The following is an 18068-nucleotide window of genomic DNA, read 5'->3' on the forward strand; positions in this document are numbered from 1 at the left end:
TTTGCAAGGGCAGCTTCCCTTTCCTTTGCCCCTGAGCATTTCTTTAGTGTTAGAACAAGCAAAATTGAAATTTTTGCTTCAAGGCCTCCAAGCTTCTAATTGTTAGGAGAGAGGATGTTCACTTATATTAGCTAGTCAGAACTGACATCTGGTAACTTGATCTGTAAGCAAGGCTGGTATTGAACCAAATCTGTTCCAGGGAGTGCCTTGTATGCCTAATGCTCACTGAATTACTGTGTTAGGAGTAACCACAAAACACTTGGGTGGCTCTGTGGTGAGTGAACAATTCAGCTGCTTTGGATATAATTTCCACTCAAATTGTATTCAAACGTTAGGATTTTCTGCTAACTCTTGAGTAAATTCACAAAATAAAGCTGTGCAACTGGTAATAAATCAGTGCATAAACATATTTTCTCAGAACAAGTGAGAACATATCACTTGATACTTTTGGGGCGTACATTTTTAAACCACTGAGAGATGGTTAGGCTATGAGGTTTTTTGATGTCTGATTCCAATATATAGACTTCTTTCATTGGCTGGTAACTTTGGATTTAGTAGGGATTCCTACTAGCCACTGAATATCTTCTGTAATGACACAGAATTAAAAAATACCACCTCCAGCAAACTAAGTAAAAAGGATGGCATGTTGTCCAGACATTTACTTAAGTAGTCAAGGGTAGAGACGTGTTCTATATCGGCTTTTTCTTCCCTGTCTTGAGTTATCTTTCAAAAGATGTATCTGTTTTGCTCTGGCAATGCTCAGGGTACCAGCAGGCAGAAATGGAGATCTGGTCAGAGATAGCTTTTAAACTGGTATTGGTATTTTAGACAGGCCTGAAGGTTTTTTTAATGAATAAAAATATTTGTATCAATACAACCTCTAGTGTCAGCCAGTTCTACTTGTGTAAAATAGATCATTTGTATCTGAGAGCCTGCTTCCATTTTCGCATGCAAAGGCTTACCACTTACTCCGATATATTTTAGTGTAGAAGTGCATGTTTGCCACAGCCTGTACTGTTTTACTTTCTTAGTTTTTGCTAAAGCAGTGTGGTTTTGGTATGTATATAAGCCCTCAGCAATTGGCTGCATGACAAAAGAGATTAACTCAAGAGAAATACTAGTTTACAGTGGAAAATGTGGATGTCATCAATAGACGTCCTTGATTCAGTTTCTTTAGTATAATTTTATATTTTTTCCCTCCTTCCTGAATATCTGTCTACTTTTGGGACAAATGCTGAAATAAAAGCGATTTTGATGAACTCTATTTGTGACATAAACAACAAAAGTAGAGAGGGGACCTAATATCTGTAAATAATGATTTTAATTTTTTTCTCCTTCATACTTCCTTATGTCCCAGCAAAGAGGGTATTTGAAGGAACAGCACATATTTATGAAGGCTTGATCTTTTCTCAGCAAATAAATTATGTCAGGTGGAAGAATGAAGAGTTTAGTGTATGCTTAGGATGCTGTCTCTGGGGCTCTCTGTACTTATTCATGCTGTTGCATGTAGTGAAGTACTTATATTTTGGCTCTTTGGAGTTGACGTTCTTTTTTCTTAGATCCTGTGCAACTGTTTTTTGTATTCTTGGAGCTGTAGATATGCCATGGAACATAGAGACACTTACTGATACTGCTTTTAACAGGAAACGGAGCAGATGGTTCAGAAAAGATCAAAAAAGAAACAGGAAGAGGAGGAGGAGGGAGTGAATCCTGAAGGTTTTCAGAACTTTATTACCAAAGCAAGGTAAGAATAGATTTTATTTGCTTTGATAAAGGATCTCCAAGCCCTGAAGGTGATGAGGTTATTCTAAAGACGATTTGATGGATCTAAAGGCCTTTAGATACCTTTACTGACTGTAGGACCTCTTCCTTATGGGGGATAGAAAACTTTTCTTTTCTCTTGTCTTCCTTCCAGCAGCCAAACACTTGTAACATCGGCGTCTGGTGCATAGAGAAGGACAAAAAGTAGATGTTTTGACCATTAAGTAGCTTCCAAAAGGACAGCAGTGGTTGCCCTGGTCTGTGTAAATTTCAGACGGATGTTGGTGAACTAATGGTCTTCTTTTCTGTGATGCTGGAGTAAATACAGCAATACTTTGGAATACAGCAATACTTTTGAGTTGCTGAGGCCAAGCAGTAGTTACGGCTCTGATGCTTAAGTTTCTGCTCTCATGCTTGCTGCCTTTCTTCAGGAAGTCTCAGGTCTGGACTTTGAGATGAGCAAGGATGGGAGTTAGGCCTCTAATTTGGCCTGCTAAGGCAGTTCAGTGCAAGCAGTTACTTTCACAATGAAACAGCAGTGTTTTCTGTCTCGGAACTTTATCTGCCTTAAAAGAGTCTGGTAGGTAGCATATTTTGAAAATAGTTAAGTATTGGAGAAGAGACTGAGGGGACACTTTGTTGCAGCGTACAACTTTCTCATGATGGGAAGAGGAAGGGCAGGCACTGGTCTCTTCTTTGTGGTGACCAGTGACAGAATCTGAGAGGATACCACATGGTTGGCATTGTGTTTAGTTACACGTATGCTACGACCATTGATTCTGAGTGTCCTTAGTGCCTTGTAAAAGCAAATACTTATATTGCTAACTTCACTTAAAAGCTTACAGCACCTTTTCACCAACAACTTGTCATTCTTACATTTCCTTTTCACCTCTATTCTCATTGGTTTGGGAGAAAAGGTGAACTTTGCAGCATGCCCTGAAGGTCCAAACTCCAATGTATCAGCTTTAAACATTGTTTTTACCAAAGCTCAGGCTAGATGAGACTAGTTTTACATGTGATATGCAGAGGATATTTTGAAGGATTCTAACTGCTGCTATTCTAATTTATATTCCTGTGTTATGTTTTCTTGTAGTGTTACTGGCACTATACATCGTGCTTTTGGTGTTTGTTCTGCCATGTAGCCGTTCACTAGTGCTGAGGCAACACTATAAAGCAAAAGGAAAGCAAATCAAAACAATTAGAATTACAGCTTGCATGAGCTCTAATAAGAATGGCCAAGTAAATGATACTGATTTGGGACCAATAGATGTTTAGGATACTGGGGCAGTTGTGCTTTCTTCTTGTAAAGAAAATGAGAAACATATGCAAGTTTTCTAAGTTTCACAAAAATATTGCCTGCTCTATTTGTCCTGCAATTTTGGCTTATTAACAAGCTTTTCCCTTCTCTTTCCTCTTCTCCCCCCACTGCTGAGTAGAAACTATTAATGACTATAAAACAGAGGCTGAGTTGAATTGTCTCGTGAAATGGTAGCTGCTTGTTCTAAAGAGCACCTGGGGAAGATTCACAAATTTAACCATGAATGGAATCTCTCCTGTTGAGCAGATCTCCCCAAATGTGTTTGGAGTGTTCACTTGCTCTTTATTTATCCTGGCAGGCTTGAATTTTCTACTGCTTAAGATGATGGCATTTCTGTGGGATTCTCAGGTTTAACCAAGGCATGTTGCTTTCCTTCTGCTCTTACCCTGCAGAACTGAGCAAGGCATTAGCTTATCTGGTCTTACCCTTTTTTTTCCACTCAGCTCTTCAAGTCTCCTTATCACGTCTTGTCTTTTACATGAATGCAAAAAAGCTTAGCATCCTCACTCTATATCCATTCTTCTCTCTTTATTGTAGTGAAAGTGACCTGGAGGAAGTACTGACATTTTACACACACAAAAACAAATCAGCAAGTATCTTCCTAGGAGCAAAATCCGCAAGCACAAAACACAGCAACAGCAGTTGCCAGTCAGAGAAGCAGCCCCAAAGTGGTAAGTTGTGCAGGCAAATCTGAGATGATATTGCTGAGACAAATCTAGTTTAACTTCAGTCTGTGAAAAGAGAAGAACTCTTCCATAGTGTTGTTCGGTTTTGAGGTTACGTATCTTTTTAACTCACTGTTATGTGAAGACTAGAGTAACTGCACTCCTGACTTTGTTGCCTGAAGTGAAATGGAATGAATCTTGACTAGCATTTATAAGGAACTAGATATGGTGGCTCATGACTGAAATGACAATGTGCAAACTGAAGCCAGTAAGAATTAAAATGAACATAGAAACCTGAAATCAAAGAAAGGGATGAAAGAGATTAAGGCCTGAATTGTGCTGCCTACAGTGAGCATACTGACTAGAGGGCAGAAACTGTACATTTTAGCCTGATTAGGCATTTCATGGAAGCAAGACCAGTGCCAGACATATATCCAGTAGTGCATGCTACTGTACATGACAGCTTAATTGTCATCAATAAAGCTGCATGGTCTACAGGAAATATTAACAAGAAATTCTGTTATGGCAAAGTTAATTCTGTAGTCTTGTTCTGCTACCACAGTTTGCAATGTTCTACTTTGTAACGCCTTGATTTTGTTCTAGAGCATCCTGAGGTGGTGGAAAAAATAAAAGGTGATCATCCCAAAAGTTCAGTTGCAGATGTGCCTGCAGAAGGAACACTAAAAGGCTATAAACCCAAAGAAATTAAATCAAACTGTAAGTGAACTGGCTTAAGTCATCATCAACAAAAAAAAATCAAAGGTATATACTGTTTCTAATACAGTTTTAGACAAAGACTGGAACCTTTGGGTTCAACTGAGAGATTCAAAGGCCCAATTTTGGGGAAGATTCTTCGGGTTTTACTTTTAAACACAGTAGAAGATACTGTAAAGTGGGCACTAGGAAAGAGTTAGCTGCCCCTCTGTGGGGGGAAGATCTAGATATGGCAGGCTTTGAAAGAGGATATTTATCATGTAGAGCCTTTTCTTGTCTTTGCTGGTAGATAAGGTTATTTTGGCTTCAGTACGTCTGAGTAGAGGCATATGTGTGTTGATATTATCGAAGGACTTAAAAAGCAGCTTTTTCTCATATAGTGCATTCATTATCTTTCTGTAGTTCCGGAAGGACCCACCTTCTCTTTAAATGCTGAAGTGAAATTACCTCGATGCAGCCGTTCTAGTACTTCTTCCTCTGTTTCTGGTGCCACGTTCCAGAGAAGTACCAGTTCCTGGGTACCATCTCAGCTTGCAGCCTCTGAAAATTCACAGGTGGATGGTCACCATTCATTACTGGCTCCTCCAGTTGCTCCCAGGCTGATTCAGTCCCCACCCCCACTACCCTCCTTGCAGAGCACAGCTCCTGACAGCTCTTCTGTCTTCACAAACCCAGTGTCTAGTGAGACCTGTAGCCTTGCAGGGTTACATCGGTGTCGTCCTGGTAGCTACACCATTGGTCCGTTCTCATCTTTTCAGAGAGCTGCTCAGATCTACAGCCAAAGATTGTCCCGACCATCCTCTGCAAAAGTAGGTGAGTGTTCTGGGATGCATAACCTGCTAGCTGAATACAGAAATGGGATAATCTCTGTTCTGGAGTAGGTAAAAATTTTATGTTTCTAGAATTTAATCTTGTTGAATGGTGCTAAATTTCTCACGGGAAGTAAGAGTACAGGATGCAGCCCTTGTTTGCCAGAGATGCCCTTTTACTGCCCAGATGAACAGGCAGTCATTTAGGTTGGAAGAGACCTTTAAGCTCTTTAAGTCAAACAATCCTTCATCAAGTCCTACCAAGTCCCCCACTAAACCATGTCCCTAAGAGCCCCATCTATGTGTCTTAAATACCTGCCTGGATGGTGACTCAACCACTTCCCTGTGCAGCTTGTTCCAGTACTTGACAACCCTTTTGGTGAAGAAATTTTTCCTAATATCCAATCTAAACTTTGCCCAGTGCAACTTGAGGCCATTTCCTCTTGTTGTGTTACTTGGGACAAGAGGCCAACCCCCACCTCACTACAACCTCCTTTCAGGTAGTTGTAGAGAGTGATAAAGTCTCCCTTCAGTCTTGTGCTTTGAACTCAGCCTTTGAACTTGTTCCAAAAAGAGCTGGGAAATTACATATTGTATATTTTCTTTATTATGTTACTGAAATAATTTTACTTTAGTGATTTTACCTGATTTCAGCAATTTTTTTTTTTTTAATATTGTTTTTATTAGCAGAAGTCTGTCCTCTGTGTGCTGTTCTTACTTCTCTGGCTTCTATCAAGCGTAGAAATCTTGTAATGAAACCTTGTAGGTGTTGAATACTTAAAGGTGTGTCAAGACCTCCAAAAATAGTGACTCATTACTGTATCTCATTCTGTAGGGTGTTTCAGCACTGCCATATCCAAGAGTGTCCTAAAACCAAGATTTAGAGACCTCTCATCTGTCATGCTGGGATAGAACATAGTTGAGCAATGCAAATTTAGAGTGTAAGGAATCTGAAGGGTAGAAGAAACTGTAGGTATTTGGGTGCAGACTATAATCTATTAGGAATGTTTTGGGAACCACACATAGGCCAAGAGCTGTGGTCCTGATAATACTTAATTTTTTGTATTTTGAATGATGATATGTATTTGTTTTAGATTGTGTGTCAGGGTCAGGACATGTTCACTAGGGTTGCTATATATATTGGCAACAGAATCACAGACTGTAGTGACTTAGGAGGGACCCAAAAGGATCATTGAGTCCAGCTCTTGGCCCTGCACAGGACCATACCCAAGAGTCACACCATGTGCCTATCATCCAAACACTTCTTGAACTCTGTCAGGCTTGGTGCTGTGACCACTTCCCTGGGGAGCCTGTTCCAGTGCCCAACCACCTTCTGGGTGAAGAACCTTTTTTCTAATATCCAACCTAAACCTCCCCGACACAACTTCAGGCCATTCCCTTGGATTCTGTCACTGGTTACCAAAGAGACCAGTGCCTGCCCCTCCTCTTCCCCTCAGGAGGAAGTTGAAGACTGTGATTTTTCTGGCATTAAAATAAATCTTACTTCCCAACTGAATAGCTTAGTTGAAGAGATCCATTTGTCTTTAGGCCAAAACATTATAGATTTAACTTGGGTAAGAGCAGCCAAAATTCTCTGGAATTGGGTACCACTAGATACATTATCATAAAGAGAATATGGGTCTGGAGTTGATAATTGCTCATGGAGGCAATACTTATGAAGAATAGAGGTATTCTGTATTCTTCTGTATTCTTCCTAGTGGCATATCTGCTTTTTTGTCTCTGTGATCAGCAGGCTGAGAGAGTCTGACATAGCACTGGCTAAGCATATCAAAATGTTTGTTTGATAGGTTTGTGCCATCGCAGTTCAAATGGGCAGCGTGTGGGCTCAGCCAGGATGCAAAAAGAAGCCGAATATACTTCTTCCCAGGGCAAATGTCACGGCCCCGGTATGGCAGCAGCGGAACTGCAGCAGTTGGCAGAAAAGCAAGCAGCCTGTCAGTATTCCCCACCAAGCCACATCAGTCTCCTTACACAGCAGGTATGTAAGCACTAAAACTGGAGTCCCTGTGCAAGAGAGAAGTTTGTTACAGACTTCTGTGTCAGCACTGGGCTGGGCTGAGACATGCTATAAGGAGTAAATCTCATGAAAATTGGTACTGTCATCTTGTTGTTTTGAAGTGTTTACAGTAACCAGAATTTTGATTTTCTGTGAGATGATGAGAAAGTTGCTGAGGTCCTTTTATAGGAGAAAGTGAGACTGGGCAGAGGATTAGAAAATACGGTATAAAAATGAAATCCACGCTTTGTCTTGTGAAACAATAAAACCAAGTTGTTTCAGATTTGTGCTTCCATGCAATTTGCTTCCTCATTGCTCCAGTGTGTCATCACAGTGCTGGGAATGAAAGTCCGCAGAATGGGTTCTGATGTAAATTCTATATTCCAGTAACATTGTAAAGACATAATGAAGTGCTTACTAACATGGGAAATGATAATCCGTTGTTAAACATGGTGATATGTATCAAACTTACATTGAGTTCTGGTAGAATTCCACTTAGTTTCATATTTCTTTTTGAGTTATGTCCTAAATGGCTACACACATACACTTTTTTTTTCTTCATCATATGCTATAGCTGTGCTCATCAACGGTGTTCAAGTTGGACATTTCTTAGTTAATTAAGCTGCCAACTGAAGATTATCCAGAACGGGCATTTTGCCTTGGAAAATAATTTTTTTTCTCTTTATCTGCTAGAGACAAACATTTCAAATGTCTTCTTTCTAATTCTTGTTTTTTGGAAGTATTGTTTTAAATTTGTTTTGCTAAGCTTTCTGAGATGTTTAATAGTTGCAACAGCTGCTGCTATTTGCTTTTTTTTTTGCTTCTTTCAGTTTTATTGATATATATTTGGATTTTTAATATCTGTTACGTGATTGGCAGTATGTTTATTTCAAAATGTGGGATGCATTTATAACTCTAGGAAGCTGAAGGATTTTTCTTTGCAGATAGATCTTTACCTTTTAACAGATAAGTCAGAAAAGCACAGCCCCTTCATTTTGATGGACTCAGCAGACAATGTGAGCACTGAATATACTCGTGATGCTGAGGACTGATCTTGTATCAGGCCAGATCCTATTTAGGCAAATTGTTCTTGTTTGCTTGTCCAGTAATACTCAGAGCTGTCAGTCTGGTTCTCAGCTGGTTTTAAGTTAAACTTTGTCAGTAAAACTGTTCAAAAAAACTTGATAGTGAAACATTTTTGACAATCAGGAAATGCTGATTTGTTGAAAGTTAAATATATGATGGAAACTGCGTCCTTGGATAAAAGTTAGTATCTAAACAAATATTTGGGAAAAAATTTGAAATTCATCTAATACATTTCAGTCTTTTCAGAAAGGAACTTTTATAAATAAATTCCTAGACTTTTTCCCTAAAACCATTCTTTACCCATTCTGCTCTTACTACTTTGGTTTCTTAGGTCTATCTGGAGAAACCACAGTGTCTTCTTGCAGCCATTTGTGCAACTATGAAATGATTTTTAAACTTTTCTATTCCTACTATGGCTAATTACTGCTAGTTAAATTAGAAAGAATAGAAGGGGGATTTTAGAGAGCAATGCACAAAGATCTGCATGGGAAGGGCAGTGTAGCTTCCTGGGCACAGCTATTTTATGTGACAAAGGAGCATATTCTGGTGGCAACTGAAATCTGTTTAGCCCTCAGTCAATCAGTGTAGGTATACACAAGTCTGAAATAGGCTATGAAGTACAGGGATAGCTCTGGAAATATGTTGGTCATAGTAAATGTGTCTGCATTGCTTTTTGCTTCTGAGTTCTTCCAAGATACTTAACCATGGAAGAGATGGGAAATGCATAGTAGGAGAATGGAGGTGCTAATTCCCTTCTTTGTGACAAGCAAACAATAGACAACTCCGCTCCTACTAGACACTGTAGGTTTTCTGACTGATATATTTTGTATTTGGCTATGCAGTGTTTTCATAGGCTTTGCTTCAGTAGTGAAATATAGAAACATGAGTTGAATCTGTCATCCTCTGTCATCATGAAAAAGATCCATATAGAAAGGAATTCACGAGTCAATGGAAAGTTTATAGCTGGAGTTCTATCTGACACTGAGTTTCCTTCCTGAGCCTGCGTCCTTTCAGTTCTACACATCTGCTCTCTACTGTGGTTCTCCTGGCCATGTTTTTTAAATGATCTCTTTGGAGAAATGAAATCTGAAGCTTGTTTAGTATGAAAATTCAGATTTAGTTGAGGACAGTTTTTAAGGGATCTGATTCTTCAGTACTGAATTTATGGCACATAGTTATTCTAAGCTGAGACCATTATTTTGATCACAATTGAAAAAGCGATGTTTTAGAAAGTTCAGAAAGCCTGACGGTCATAGCTAACACATACAAGTTACTGCTTGGGCTTTCTTTTTACCCTAGATGCATTCTACTCTTGTGTCCTTACAGAGTCGTGCTGATTATTTTTTTCATCCAGCCTGACTTTTAAAGCCTGTTTTGCAATAAGGACCAAGGGGTTTTGTGAGTAGACAGGGCTGCCATGACAATGAAGAGCAGTAAGAGGTATCAGCATACAATTAAAGCATAATAGTATGACGGCAAGTGCCTCTACAGGAATTGCTGAGGAACCTGGAACCAGGGCAACCTGGTTTTGAGCCGCTAGGCATAGTGTGGATTTGAAGCAGAGGGATTGAATAAATAGAAATGCAGGCATTGCAGAGTAGGCTGGCAGTTTGGAAGGCAATTTGCAGAATGATAGACATCATAGATTTGGGCAGACCAGGATTTGGTTTGAACCAGGAAGGGGAAGATGGAGGCAGAAAAGACAGGAAGATGAGATAGAGGACTTAGTAAACCACCAGAGAGAATGGGAAAGTCAAAAGACTCTTGGTCTGGGCTGAAAGGGGGAAAGGCTTGAGATGGGAGTGTTTGGGGATTCTGTGTCGGGACACTCTGATGGCTTTGGGACAAGACAATTAAGGGACTGAAAACTGAGAGAAGGTTAGAGATAGGTCTAATAACAGGGTGATTTAGTTAAACAGGGCACTACTTTCCTACACATTTCTAGACAGGAGATTCTGAATTGTTGTTTTGCCCCTTTTCAGTCCTCTGTTTACACCACTTGGAATATGATAGTATTTTAACAAAAGCATTCTAGAATAAATTGGTGTGAAGATGATCCCTGGAAAAGAACATTACTTACCTAAATAATAAAAATAATACAACTGTTTAAAAGCATTCCAGAAACTTGCAGTTAGTCTGCTTTGTTTGTAAATACCTGTATGAAAGGGACTTGATATTTCAATTTAATTATGTTTCATGATAAGATTAGAATCATTTATTTGAAGGGGTGTATGAAATGGTGAATTTTGAAAATACTACGGTTGCTGTAGACTGTTTCTTTTAAAAGTCCAAGAACTATGTGAGAGTTGAATGTCTCTGTCTGTGCCTTGATTCCCTTTGTTGTGCTCAGATGTATTTTGGGGGCTGGGTGCTCTGAAATGCACACCCCCTTCCAAGAGCAGCTGGGAAACTTCTTTTCCATTCCCACTTTTGTGAGAATTGCTTCTAGTATCCGTGCACTAGTGTGGGTCTCTGGGGTTCCCAGGAATGTACCCTCAGCAGTTGTGCTTGGAATGATGATGTCGTTCTGGCTGGGAGGCCACCTCTCTCCCTCTCCAATCCCTGCTGTTCCTCACTGTTTCCTTTCCATGTCCAAAGCACCTGTTTTCCATTTCCTCTCTTACACTCTTGTTTTCTAGCCTCTATATTGAATTAGTCTATTATTGATTTACTTTTATTGATATAATTTTATTAATGTTATTGATATTTTATTATTTGCTTCTGAAATGTTGATGTTCAAAGGCAAAATTTTAAGTGTAAGTATCTGATGGACTTTGAATAAGATGTCTTCTTAAGAAAACAAGATTTTTATGATTACATCAGCTTTCTGTCTTGACAGCCTTCTCCATTCACTTCTGAAAAACCAGATGGGAACTTCACACTGACACTCAGAGTGTGCAATTCTTAGTACATGGGAGGTGGAGATAGTAGGAAGGTAAAGCTTTACTGATGTGTGGTTTTATTCCATTGTACTCAGTTTTCAGTCCTCACAAACTGTCTCACAAAGTGTGTGAGAACATTTTGCCTTTTATTAATTTGTGTTTTTAAAAAATATTTTCCATTATATTGTATCGAGTATCATTAGTGCATCCTTATTCTTGCAACCTGCAGAAAACAAGAGTGCCTTCACAGTGCTATACAATAGAAAAATTGATCTAGAATCCTTAAGAATCATTACTTAATTCCTTTGCATCACTGTACAATGCCTCACCGCCCAGTTGCAGGAATGAATGAGAGATGAATAGAGAGAAAAGTGGAGCAGTATTATTCTGTCTCAGACTAGGAGAAGTTGTTTGGGTAACTTTTGTAGCTGTCTTTAATGGTAAGAGCAGGAAAGATGTTGCCTTAAGGACACATTTGTTTTGACAATCTTTAGTTATGTTATGAAGGATATGGTCTGTATCAGGACCAGTGCTATTCCGTGTCTTTATCAGTGACATAGTGGCATCAGGTGCACCCTCAGCAGGATGGCCATTCAGAGGGACCTGGACAAGCTTGAGGAGTGGGCCTATAGGAATTTCATGAGACTTAATAAGACTAAACACCAAGTGCTGCACCTGAGTCAGGGCAACCTCTGGTATCAGTACAGGCAGGGGGGTGAACAGATTGCGAGTGGCCCTGCTGAGAAGGACTTGGGGGTGCTGGTGGGTAAGAGGCTGGACATGACCCAGCAATGTGCACTTGAAGCCCAGAAAGCCAATTGTGTCCTGGGCTGCATCAAAAAAAGTGTGGACAGCAGGTCCGGAGAGGTGATTCTGCCCCTCTGCTCTGTGAAACCCCACCTGCAGTAGTGCGTCCAGCTCTGTGGTCCCCAGCACAGGAAGGACATCGACCTGTTGGAGCAAGTTCAGGGGAAGGCCACCAAGATGATCAGAGGGGTGAAGCACCTCTCCTCTGAGGCTGAGAGAGTTGGGATTGTTCAACCTGGAGAAGAGAAGGCTCTGAGGTGATCTTATTGTGGCCTTTCAGTACCTAAAAGGGGTCTACAAGAAAGCTGGAGAAAGACTTTTTACAAGGGTACATATTGATAGGACAAGGGGGAATGGCTTCGAACTTGACACTTGATATTAGAAAGAAATCCTTTACTGTGAGGGTGTTGAGACACTGGAAGAGGTTGCCCAGAGAAATTGTGGATGCCCCATCCCTGTAAGAACTCAAGGACAGGTTCAATAGGGCCCTCTGGGCAACCTGGTCTAGCGGAAAGTATCTCTGCCCATGCTGGTAGAGGCTGGAATTAAATGATCTTTTGGTCCCTTCCAACCCAAATGATACTATGATTTTATGATAAATATTCAACATTAAAAATTAATGCATACACTGTAGTTTCTAGGAAGAGTATTTATTGTTAAATATAGCTGTTAACAACAAATGTTAGCTTTTACCTCTGAGGAATTTTATTCCGTTACATTTATTTAAAATCACAGATTTATGATGTTTTTGTGATTACATAAAATCTGTAGTAAAACTAATTTTGAGATTAAGACAAGTGTGGGAGTTATGTACCTCTATCCGTAGCATATCTTTCAAGCACTGCCTAATTTTTGCCTAAATTATGCACCGTCTAACTATAGTATTCCACAGCATCCAAAAATAAAAAGGTGTGCCTCTAGTTAACTGCCCGGTATGTCTGGGAGCAAGCAACACAGAGATCTCTATGGAAAATGTGCCTTTGAGGATCCAGCAGTAACCTGGTAAGTCCTACCCGAGTAGGATAACAAGGAGGTATCTGATCTCAAAAGGTCATAAGAAAATGAGTAAGAAAGAGAAAGCCCCTGCTGAAATTCCTTGTTTCAACTACATTAGTCTTAAATATAGTATGTTCTTGGCTGTCTTGTGAAAGATATTAAGTGCATAGAAGTGCAAGATCCATAAGAGTCTTTCAGTTGAGGGCTAAAATCAAGTGGAGTTCAACATATCTGCTCTGGGCTGCTGCTTAGCCAGTCAGAATATGTATATTAATTAGCAGTGAACAAGAGTCTAATTTGGAACTAGCTGCAATGTGTACTGCTTCTTGCTTGTAAGTTAGGAGGATGTGGGGAGGAAAGATCTTCAAGATATCATAGGCAGTAGACTTGTGAATGATGTGGTTATTTGCCAGGGAGACTTGTGGCGGTGCCACAGGAAATCAGATTTCTTTTAATATACCATTGATAGATAAATTTAATAATGCAGTGGGAAGACAGTCTAGGTCTATAGAAAAATAAATTTGAAAGATAGGGGCATTAGAGGTACTAAATAATTTCTTTTGCATTATTTTTCACTGTAGTAGGTAAAGAGGAGATACATTTTCTTGCCAGGTAATGAAGTTAAGCTCCTAGTAAAAAAGATAAGAAAAAACGTTTTGTGAGACTTCTGTGGCTGGGTGATATACATTCAGGAGTTCAGAAACACAACAGTGAAGTGGCAAAGTTTCTAATGAAAGGTACAATCAGTCATAAAGCTGGTATAGAGGACAGAAAGGCCATGTATGGGCCTTTCTGTAATAAGGATCCTTTTAACTTTCCTATACATTAAAGTCATGAGTCTTGCTTCACTAGGAGATATATATTAAATAGAAATAGAATTTTAATTCACAGAGATAAATGTAAGTCAGGGGAAAAACCTGCGAAGAAAACATACCAAAAAACCTTAATCCAAAACACTCAACCCCTCTCTTATCTATTGGAATTCTTTGAACTGAGAAAAATAACATCCAGTGGAACAATTCAAACTCTTTAAAAAGTTTTTTACAAGTTTTTAGCAAGGACTGTTAAGCCAGCGAGGCATCTGGAAAGTTTTATTATAGATCAAAAAAACCCCCAGACAACAAACAAAAGAGCAACTTGTCAGTTTGCTCTATGCAAGTGGATAACTGAAGATACAGAATACAGAATGTACATGGAATGTAAAATTAAATGTTTGAAAGGAGGAGGTTCACAGGGACTGGCATTTTATTACCTAAAGAATGAAAACAAAAACAAGTTGTTGCAAGGTAATATGGAGTGTGAATTTACAGTAGATTAACTACTCTGTAGTGTTCATCCATGTGAACACAGGCTTGTGGAGCTCATGTTTACTACACGACATAACTTGTTGTCCTTCATTATAACATGGCCTGCAGGAGTCCCAGTGTTCAATGAGCCTGAAGTTAGGGATGTGCTGTAAACTCAGACTTGAGCCTACCTCCTAATAATTTGTCAGTACATCTGTGTTCTTTTGTTGATTATTAGTAGTAAAACTAAGAAATTTAATAGCTTCATTAATTGGACAACACACTGGCAGATGAAGTTCAGTGTTTACAAATAATATGACAATCATTAATTTTAACCACTGAAATGACTAATCTGAAGATTATTTCTTTAGGAAAGAAGAAATTAATTTTATTTTGGAAAGCTCAGTGGAGATACCTGTTCTAAGTCAAGCAGTAAAGGCGGCAAACAAAAGTTTTTAATTGTTTAAGGAACAGGATAGGAAATAGTATGTAATTATGTAAGCACGAATTGCATAATCTCCCTTGAAAAACTGTTTTCAATTCTGGTTGCCATTCCTTAAGTGAGTTCGGGGAAAAATAGCTGGGATTCACAGATGAATGACTGCAATAATCAACTGCAAAATGAAATTTTAATGAGGAAGTGAAAATATTAAGTTTGTTTGGGGAGAAGATGGGCATGAAGGACTTATACAGAGCAGTGGAAGACAAGGTAAATAAAGTTAATTTTATTCATGTTTCTCATAATAAGAAGAGGATATTGAGTTTAGTAGAAAGATACTGGAATAAAAATTATAATAAAAGGGAATAGTTATTGTTGCAGAATATACTTACCTTCTGAAACTCCCTGCAATAGGATACCATTAAGGCTGAAAACTTAACAGGCTGTAGTTACCTCAGACAGAATAATGAGCATTTTGCAAATTATAGATCCCTAGGTTTTAACATACAGAAGTAACAAATTCATTTTCCTTATCAATAAGATGCTCTGTTAGATGCATGGAAGCTTAAATTTCTTCCATCTTCCATCTGGGCCATTGCTCTGAACTGACCTTTTATCTTTTATACTGAAGAACGTGGGCTATGCTGCTGCTTCCATATTTCAGATCTTCTTTGCGACATTGCTTTAGTGTAGCCAAGCTAAATATTTTCTTTATGGGAATTGGGTTACTGAGACACTTGTGAGGACATCAGTATCTCAAGTTAGTGATTTCCCTAGTTATGTCAATCAGATGATTGCTAATTATTTTTGCAGAGTGCTGATGTGTTTGTCAGTATGTGTAGTATAGTGGTTCACCCACAGTGTTGTCAGCATGTTAACAATACAGTTTTTCCATTGTCCTGAAATTTTGTTGCTCAGTTTGCCCGTTGCCCTGCATGAGCCTAAGGTGGCAACAGTACAGTTGGAGAACCAAGGCAGGTACATTGGTGTTGAGTTGAGGAATGAGACCTGAAGATAGAGTTTCATAAGCCCCTTTCATTGGATAGGGACTTAATTGCCTTTCTTGCCTTGATTTGTGATCTAGGGATCTTACTGGCTACAATGTGACTTCTGGACAGCTGAGCTAAGAGGGTATTTTTTTGCTTGTACTTACTGTTAGTTGCTGACCTTTCATGATAGACAGATGGATGAAGACTGTGACCAAAATAATCCAAGCTACTTTTCTCTCTGCTGTGTTTCTTACCAAACATTAATTCTAAAGTCTAAATTTTAAATTTCATGTGTGTTTAGCATAAAATATTTCCATGTGCTTGCATTGCAGGACTTTCTACAGAGAGGACATTAAAATGCACAGCATGTGTGTAGATCTAGAGGCAGGTGGCTGGATCTTGGATACAAATGGTTTTTTTTCTTTGTGAATAGCATGCTACTTCTCTCTGAAGTATGTTGTAAGGTAAAAAGGTGTTCTTCTGCAATGCTGTATCTGTGTGAGGTCCCTATCACTTCCTGGTGGGGAGGGCTACAGTTGATATCCACCAGGCTGTAGTACTTTTTAGTTATTAATGCTAGTGAACTGAAGAATGTGTTGAACTGGCCAGCTTCACCAGGAGGAGGAAGAGGAGGGGAAATGTGGTGGGGAGCTCTGACCCCCTCTCTCTGAGGGAGAGTGTGAGATTTCAGGTCCCAGCTATCACAGGAATAGCTTCAATTCTTACAGCTGAGGAGTTTAATCAGAGATAACATCAGACCACCCAGGCAAGGGCTATACAGCTGCCTCCATCTCTGCTATGCAAACAGTCACTACCCAAGATCCAGCAGCCAGGATTCCTGCAAACATACTGACAGATCCATAGGAGGATGGGGCACTTTCCTTATTCTGCAGTTTTTATTTGGACAGAAGGTGGAAATTAGCAAGAAGCAGATGAGTTTACTAAACCTTAGGACCAGGGAGAGGGAATGAGGAAGAATTGAAAGGAACACTGTGGTGTCCTAGGGGGAAGTGTGGAAATGTGCCACAGGAATCCCAAAATATTGAGCTTCATCTTAACATCAGCTACAACAATATTGGAAGCCACACTACTCCTCTTTTACCTGTCTTTGCACAGTGTGATACCCTTGCCTGCCTTATCCTCAACAGAAAAGTGCCACAAAGGAAACTGCCAGTCTGCCAAAAGACACTGTACAGGACCCAGTGGGCATCTTTCAATTCTAGAGCTGAATAGCACAACATAGTGACTGCAATAAGACCAATAAACTTAGGGTGCAGCAAATACTTACAGAAATGTGGTGGGGATGCTTTCCCACTGAGGTGGTGTGTTTTGGTTTTTTTTCAGTGGTAAGCTCTTGCTTTGACTCAACCCACTTTATCTAAGTCTTAATCAGATTATTTTCCTTATGTAACCATTTCATTGGTTGTTACCCTTCCACTGATGGAGAGGAAGGGAAGTGTAAAGAAATAAGTGTAAAAAAATAAATCTTACTGTAGGAAGAGGAGCAAGAAGCAGGAGATGCAGTCTGAGGGGCATTCTTCTCTTCTTGTTCACACATCTCTATGCTGGTGTAGGGCCCCATCCCCTTCTCACCCAGGCTGTTCGCACAGAAGCTGGAATTACTTTTACTACTACTGATTTGTAGCATCAGCAGTAATGTAACTGGTCTCGGCAGAGGCTGTAGAAAGTGAAAATACCAATATAGTTTCTGCAGTGCTCAAATTGAACCCCTCTTGCTCTGAGGTTCCAAAGGGAATAGGAGGAGAGGGTTTTGTTATGATGTGTAGATAGTCACCAAACAGGCCAGGCTGAGCAGCTAGAACTCAGGTTGGGAAAGATTATACCCTGATCATCAAACTTCTGGCAGGATTGTGCCTTATAAAAATCACTCCCACTGGGAAGCTCTGAGGCAGAGAGTGTCTAAATGAAAGCCTGACTTTTTCAGGAGAAGGAAGAGAGAGGAGTTCAGCCATCCACAGCAGGAGCACTAACTTGGGTTTTCTTTTTTCATTGTTAAATGAATGCATATGCTGGAGACACTACAAAGGAATTTGCAAGTTTGTCAGGTTTCCCAGGAATGTCTCTGGCAGGTCTTTGTCTGGAACATTTTCTGGAGACTGGAACACTTGTGCTCTGTATGCATATGTATATCCTGTAAGCTGGTAGGCTCAGAGAGCAGAGAAGGAATGTCACAGGCCTTTGGCCAGATCAGCCTTGGTACACACACAGATTTCACACTTCCTAGCCTGCTAGCCCCAGTTCTTCTCTTCTGGCTGGTTCCTCCTGCAAATTTAAGTAT

The 18068-nt window shown here is 39.7% G+C and overlaps 1 protein-coding gene across 8 annotated transcripts in view; it reads left to right on the plus strand.

Moving 5' to 3' along the window:
• Nucleotides 1–18068, plus strand: part of TTLL5 (tubulin tyrosine ligase like 5) — a 133822-nt gene that overhangs the window by 55156 nt on the left and 60598 nt on the right. For all 8 annotated transcript variants that reach the window (XR_003570892.1, XM_027880804.1, XM_027880806.1 and 5 more), the window contains 5 exons: nt 1644–1744; nt 3617–3750; nt 4348–4461; nt 4861–5271; nt 7076–7266. Coding sequence is in view for 7 of the 8 variants with exons in the window: in XM_027880804.1 (XP_027736605.1) it covers nt 1644–1744; nt 3617–3750; nt 4348–4461; nt 4861–5271; nt 7076–7266 (951 nt within the window). In the remaining variant the exon portion in view is untranslated. The remainder of the gene's footprint in view (nt 1–1643; nt 1745–3616; nt 3751–4347; nt 4462–4860; nt 5272–7075; nt 7267–18068) is intronic.

This window comes from Empidonax traillii, unplaced genomic scaffold (assembly GCF_003031625.1).
Source record: "Empidonax traillii isolate 1590-97213 ecotype Southwest subspecies unplaced genomic scaffold, ASM303162v1 scaffold74:size2480735, whole genome shotgun sequence".
Taxonomy (NCBI): Eukaryota; Metazoa; Chordata; class Aves; order Passeriformes; family Tyrannidae; genus Empidonax; species Empidonax traillii.